The 7,024-nt window shown below is 54.5% G+C and overlaps 1 protein-coding gene across 1 annotated transcript in view; it reads left to right on the forward strand.

Annotated features, from left to right (window-relative positions):
* DLGAP3 (discs, large (Drosophila) homolog-associated protein 3) overlaps positions 1-7,022 on the forward strand; it is a 39,819-nt gene extending 32,797 nt beyond the window's left edge. Inside the window, exons 9-12 of the mRNA XM_010841212.1 lie at positions 4,165-4,649; positions 5,595-5,686; positions 5,948-6,091; positions 6,804-7,022. Coding sequence (XP_010839514.1) covers positions 4,165-4,649; positions 5,595-5,686; positions 5,948-6,091; positions 6,804-7,022 — 940 coding nt within the window. The remainder of the gene's footprint in view (positions 1-4,164; positions 4,650-5,594; positions 5,687-5,947; positions 6,092-6,803) is intronic.
* Positions 7,023-7,024: the final 2 nt, after the last annotated feature.

The raw sequence follows: 7,024 nt of genomic DNA on the forward strand, positions 1-7,024 counted from the left end.
CGCTCAGTCGTGTCCGACTCTTTGCGACCCCATGGACTGCAGCCCACCAGGCTCCTCCATCCATGGATTTTCCGGGCAGGAGCACTGGAGTGGGTGCCATCGCCTTCTCTGAATTTCATTCTCAGTTGGTTGCATTTTCCAGTTGGCTGCTCATTCCCTCTTGAGACCCTTTTTTGGGGGGACTCCCCACTTTTTTGGTCTCCTTTCTGCTTTTAGGTGACTTTCTCTTGATTTTCTTCCTTTTCCTCTCTGGCTTAGACACATCTGGGGCTACACTGTCTCTACCAGCCCCTGAAATGCCTTTGCATCTTTGTTCCATTGCTCTTTTCTTGGGTAATCTTATCCCACATTGCTAGTTTTATTTATTTTTAAAATCATTTATTTATTTTTGGCTGTGCTGGGTCTTTGTTGCTGCGGGTAGGTTTTCTCTAGTTGCGGCAAGCGGGGGCTACTCTCTGGTTGGTGTGCCCGTGGTTCTCATCGCGGTGACTTCTCTTGTTTCGGAGCACAGGTTCTAGGCACCCAGGCTCAGTAGTTGTGGTGCGTGGGCTTAGTTGCCCCACGGCATGCGGAATCTTTCTGGACCAGCGATCAAACACCTGCCCTGCAGGCAAATTCTTAACCATCGGACCCCCAGGGAAGTCCTACATTGCTAGTTGTAGGTGCCACTTGCTCAAGGATGACCAGTTCCTGCTTGCGCTGTGCAAATCTCTGGCTCCTGGCTGGAAGTGTTGGTAAAGATTGTGTTTCCAGTAATCCTATAAGCGCCTCAATTTCTTTGGTCTTCCTTCAAGTAGACACGATGAGAGAGCTCCTTGAGGTACTGATTTGAGAACCATGAAGCCTGGAGCACTCAGGCTTCTGAAGTTCCAGACTATGTGGCCTATTTCCATCAAGACAGAGAGTGATCTTCTCAGGACCTCTCAGAGGATAGTGAAAGGCACAGACCCAGGGATACTGAAGGACAGGTCCATGCTTCGTGGGGGTAACAGGAAAGCAAATAGGGAAGGCATATCTTCACTAATGTATTTACTGGGGCAAGCCCCACCTTTCCCAGCGTGGTTTGCAATTGCTGGAGCACTGAAGGAGCCAGACACTAACTGGAGCTCAAAGCACAAAAATATTCAAAGGAAGCCAAAGGGCATCCTAACAGTTCAGTTAGACACACAAAACTCTCACCAGAAACAGAAAAATGTAACCAAACAGTGGCATGCATGAGTGCTCAGTCATGTCTGACTCTTTGCCACTCTATGGATTGTAGCCCAGCAGGCTCCTCTGTTCATGGGATTCCCCAGGCAAGAATACTGAAGTGAGTTACCATGCCTTTCTCCAGGGGATTTTCCTGACCCAGGGATGGAACCTGTGTCTCCTGCTCAGCAGGAGGATTCTTTACCCACTGAGCCACCTGCTGCTGCTGCTGCTGCTAAGTCGCTTCAGTCGTGTCCGACTCTGTGCGACCCCATGGACGGCAGCCCAGCAGGCTCCCCCGTCCCTGGGATTCTCCAGGCAAGAACACTGGAGTGGGTGCCGTTTCAGCCCTAAAGAGTGGGATTGCCTCCGTGTGCAAGAAGACCGCTGAGAGAGACATGTTCTGAGGATGGTCTAGGGAAGGCTCACAGAAGAGGGCACTTGAGCAGGGAACCAACAGGCGGTGGGGAGGAGGAAGGCCCTTTCAAGTGGGGGAATAGCAAGCGCAGAGGCTAAAGTCAGGGCCACGAGAATCTACTCGGGGAGCAAAGAGGGTGCAAGCTGGATGAAATCAGAGGTAACTGCATCCAGAGTAAACGTCAGCACAGGAAGCCTGGACTCTATCTTGGTGGCAGTGGGGAGCAATGAAGGGTTTTGAGCAGGGGAATGAGTTGGGCAGAGGTCAGCTTCAGAAAGACTACTCCAGGGACTTCCCTGGTGGTCCAGTGGCTAAGACTCTGCACTCCCCATGCCAGGGGCCCAGGTTTGATCCCTGGTCAGGGAACTATTATTAGATCCCACATGCTGCAACTGAGTTCTCATGCCACAACTAAAGATCCTGCACTGCAGAATAAAGATCCCTTGTGCCTTGACTAAGACACAGCACAGCTAAATAAGTAAATAAGTATTAAAGAAAGAAAGAAAGACTATTCTAGTCCTGGGTGGATTGGTGAGGGAAGGTTGGGCCCCAGATCCTAAAATATGCATAGGTATAATTGTATAAGACATAATTTTTAAAATTATAATTTTATTTAAAAATTCAGTATTTCCATACACTATATATATATATATATATAATATATATTGCAGTGGTCACCACGATAAGTCTAGTTACCATCTGTCACCATATAAAGTTACTACAGTAGTATTGACTATATTATTCATGCTGCACATTTCACCCCTGTGAGTTATTTATAATATTTTGTAGCTGGAAGTTTGTCCCTCTTAATCTCCCTCACCTATTACACTCATCCCCCACCTGCAAAGTATAATTTTAGAGAAACGAGATACCTTGACAATGGTACTGGTCCATTCATATCATTTTATATCATATATGTGTGTGTGTTTGTATGTAATATATATTCATATATACCATATAATGTATTTTACACACACACACACACACACACACACACACATATATATATATATATATGTACTAGATGGTCCAGGTGGAAGGTGAGTGACTTCCCAAAGGCACATAGCATCAAGGCCAGCATTAGAACTCAGGTCTGCCTTCTATTCCTGTGCTCTTCTCTGCTATACTGAGTGGAGGCAGTGGTGTCTAAAAGGAGGCTGATCCAGTAGTCAAGGTAAGAACGATGCAAATCCTGATCAGGGCAAGACAGGGCAGGCGGCAAGGTGAAGACCATGCAGGACGCAATGTGGATATGTTCTTGCTTTCTCTCTCTCTCGGTGGGGGTTGGGACATAGGGCTGGTTGGAGACTGCACATGAGTGCATCTCTCTTTCCTGGGTCCTGCTGCATCCTTCCGGGCCTGGTTTCTATGGCAACAGGCTCCCAGCAGGCAGCCCGCCAGCTGGAGGGAAGCAGGCAGGGAAAGAAGGCCTGGGCAGCAAGAGGAAGGCTGAAGTTGTGGAGGTTGTGGGAGTCTCCCAGGAAGCTGGAGGAGCCCCTAAACCTAGCTCCCAACCCCCTTTTTCTTCTGACCATGAGAGTGGAGGTAGCTTAGGACACATGGGCTTTTCTTGCCTGCTCCTTGAATTTCCAGACCGCAAACTTCTATTCATCTCTCCCTGCCACCCCTGCATCTCCTGACTCTCACTTTAAGTGTTGTCTGACCCCAACCTCATGCCCCTCGGGAGTAGTGACTTCTTCATAGAAAAGAGCCCTCACTCTGACTGAACTCAGTCAGGTAGCGGGGTGCGGGGGGCAGAACAAGGCCAATTGACTCTGTTTTGCATAAGATTTGCATATTATTAACTCAAAGACAAGAAATTTCCAGGCCCTGTGTCATTCCTGTCAACAACTTAATTCAGCTGTCTTGGCACTGGCTGACTGTCTGGCCAGGCTCTGTGCTGAGCCATGGGATCCCTAGAGGAGAAGTCCTCCCAGCTGAAGCCCACCCCCCTTCCCCCAGCTGCTCTAAGACAGTTCTTCCTGATGTTCTAGCAGCTGGTGTGGTGGGGAGTTCTTGGGCTGTGGTGCGTGGCAGCCCTGTGTCCACATTCTGGCTCTGCTGTTTCGCAGCTGGGTGACCGTGGGCCTCTCTGGGCCATAGCTGATTTGTCTCTCCATAGAGCTAAGGACATACCCATATAGCTGGTATAAATTAGCAAAGACACAGTGTTAAAATGCTGAAATACTTCTGTGCTTGTGGCGAAGAGCCACCACCCTGGACCCTCCTGGGGCCCCTCTGGTCCACCCCTCAACCCAGCTTCTGCAGGATGACGCCCTAGCACTTTGGCTTTGTCTGTCTGATGGGTATATGCCAGCCTCTGCTCTGCCCATCGAGTATGTGTGGTTTAATGTTTTGACCATCACCCCTGTCCAGAACCGGTGCAGCAGGTAGGTATATTATGTGCTCACTGGTGGCAAAGACTGATCCATTTAAAGGTGGTGGATGACTGTCCATCACTTTGTAGGTTTCCTGTCTCATCCCTTTTGGCCTGGGGTGCAGGTGAGGCTGGGGTGAGACTGGGCAGGGGCAGAGATGACCGCCTCCTCTCTCACCAGGCGGGCGAGGTTCAAACGCTCTAACAGTGTGACAGCCGGCGTGCAGGCTGACCTGGAGCTAGAGGGCCTGGCCGGCCTGGCCACCGTGGCCACAGAAGACAAGGCCCTGCAGTTCGGACGCTCCTTCCAGAGGCACGCCTCTGAGCCCCAGCCCGGGCCTCGGGCCCCCACCTACTCAGTCTTCCGCACGGTCCACACGCAGGGCCAGTGGGCCTACCGCGAGGGCTACCCACTGCCGTACGAGCCGCCGGCCACCGATGGGTCGCCCGGCCCTGCCCCTGCCCCTACCCCCGGCCCCGGGTCCGGGCGCCGCGACTCCTGGATGGAGCGCGGCTCACGTAGCCTCCCGGACTCGGGCCGCACGTCCCCCTGCCCACGGGATGGCGAGTGGTTCATCAAGATGCTGAGGGCGGAGGTGGAGAAGCTGGAGCACTGGTGCCAGCAGATGGAGCGCGAGGCGGAGGACTATGAGCTGCCGGAGGAGAGTGAGTGCGGGGACTCTGTGCGCCGGAGGCACGGGGGCTGGCGGTGGCTGGGAATGCGGTGGGATAGGAGAGGACCTTGGGCGTGACTGTGCCTTTCTGCTTGGCGGCGTGACCCCAGGCCTTGGTGGCTCCCACTGGCAGCATGCCGGGAGCTCCTGGAAGGAAGCGCAAGCAGCTTCAGAGGCCAGAGCTAGGACTGGGGAAAGTGAGCGGGTGAAAGGGCTGGGCTTTCTAGGATCGCTACCAGCCCAAGGCCATGGAGATTCCAGGAGCCCCTGTTCCCACCTGGACTGGCTGGGAATCCAGGTCTGATCCAGGTGTGAGAGCAGGACTTCAGGCAGAGGGGGAGGCGGTGTGCGGGTCAGCTCTTGTCTGCGGCCTGGGAGAAGGAGACTCAGCCAGGAAGACATGGTCCTGCCAGAGGTGCCTGCCAGGTCCAGTGTGAGGGGAGACAACGGTTTACTGCCGAACCCTCAAGCTGATAGGATTGTGACTAGAAGATGAGTCGGGGACGTTTGGTAATTTGGTAATTCATTCTTTGGTAATTCTCAGTGAACCAAGGACTCACCTGCTGATGGGTGACGAAGTTCTGCCAGCGAGGCATCACTGAGCTAGTGCCTGGCTGGCTAAGGCTGTAGGACTGGACTGGTGCTGATTTCCATCTGTCTTCTGACATGGGAGGGAAGAGGACACAGGAGGATAACCAGTCAAGAAATGTAGATCATATGATGGAAGAAACATCAGTGTCTGGGGAGTCAGTCTTCTTGGTGAAGTGGGGCAGGAATTGCTTGTTAGTATCTTGAGCATATGGGATGGAGAGGGGCCGGAGGAGATGGATGGATGGTGCCAGATAACAAGAGGGGTCAGAGTCATCCCATGCAGACTTCCTGGAGGCAGAGGAAGGAGAGGCATCATTCCCCTCCCCCATCTCCTTTTGCTCTCCAGTCCTGGAGAAAATCCGCAGTGCCGTGGGCAGCACACAACTTCTCCTGTCCCAAAAGGTTCAGCAGTTCTTCCGGCTGTGTCAGCAAAGCATGGTGAGTGCTCATGGGCATAGAGCCCACCAGGTGTGTGTGCCTGGTAGATGCCCAGAGCGTGTGGCTGCCTGGAAGTGAGCACAGGTGTTTGTGCCCATGATGGAGAGGTCTGGGCTCTTTCTTGTCTCCCTGCCTCCTGGTCCCCACTCCACTCTCCCAGATTGAACTGGACAATGAGGGTGGGGTGGGGCTTTCTCAGGTTCTGGCTGGGGCTCAGGCCTCTCTGACTGGCTGCCTCCCCTCTGACTCCTTCCACTGCAGGACCCCACTGCGTTCCCTGTGCCCACCTTCCAGGACCTGGCGGGTTTCTGGGACCTCCTGCAGCTCTCTATCGAGGATGTGACCCTCAAGTTCCTGGAGCTACAGCAACTCAAGGCCAACAGCTGGAAACTCCTGGAGCCTAAGGTGGGGGGAGGTCCCTTCAAGCCAAGAGTGCAGAGCTTGGGAAATGCCCTTCCCCAGAGAGTGTGGGCGGGGGAGAGGAGGGCAGGAGAAGAGACCCTGGGTAGCCAAGGCAGACCTGGACAGGTGATGGGGACCCTCTACGACCACCCTCTGGGTCACTGCCCTTTGCTTGGCTCCAAGGCAAGAACCATCTCATCACTGCCTGAGCTGCAAGGACCCCTTTCTTTGGTGGCTGCGGCTGTAGTTTGAGGGAGCCAGAATGGCAGACTGCCCTCAGCTTGGCTCTAGGCACGGTGGGGGGACCTTCAGCCCTCATCTCACTAGACCTTCATAGAGATGGGGCCCAACAGCTTGGAATGTGACCCGCATTGCCTAGCCCGGGTCAGGGGCGCTGCACTACCCCCTGGGTCTGGAGGGAGAGCATCCACTCCCCAAGAGGGAGCCAACCTTCTCTCTCAGATGCGAGAGGTCGAAAACGGCTTCACCAGGGGGCGCACGAGTCCACCTTTTTTAAAAGATGAAAAATGTGAGTTTGACCTTGGCAGAACAAGCACCCCTGGGGCTTCGGGGTGGGGGGGCCCGCACGCGCTCTCGAGAGCCTGGCTCACGAGTCAGAGGTGTGCGCTGTGAACTCCTCGGGGCCGAGGGGGAGCGAGGTGGGGAGTCGGCCGGGACCCCGCCCCCAAACTAAGCGCCGCTCCTCTGCCGGCAGGAGGAGAAGAAGGTCCCTCCGCCGATACCAAAGAAGCCCTCGCGGGGCCGGGGTGTGCCGGTGAAGGAGCGCTCCCTGGACTCGGTGGACCGGCAGCGGCAGGAAGCGCGCAAGCGGCTCCTGGCGGCCAAGCGCGCCGCCTCCTTCCGCCACAGCTCGGCCACCGAGAGCGCCGACAGCATCGAGATCTACATCCCCGAGGCCCAGACCAGGCTGTGACC

Source organism: Bison bison, unplaced genomic scaffold (genome assembly GCF_000754665.1).
Source record: "Bison bison bison isolate TAMUID 2011002044 unplaced genomic scaffold, Bison_UMD1.0 scf7180017864158, whole genome shotgun sequence".
NCBI classification, from domain to species: domain Eukaryota; kingdom Metazoa; phylum Chordata; class Mammalia; order Artiodactyla; family Bovidae; genus Bison; species Bison bison.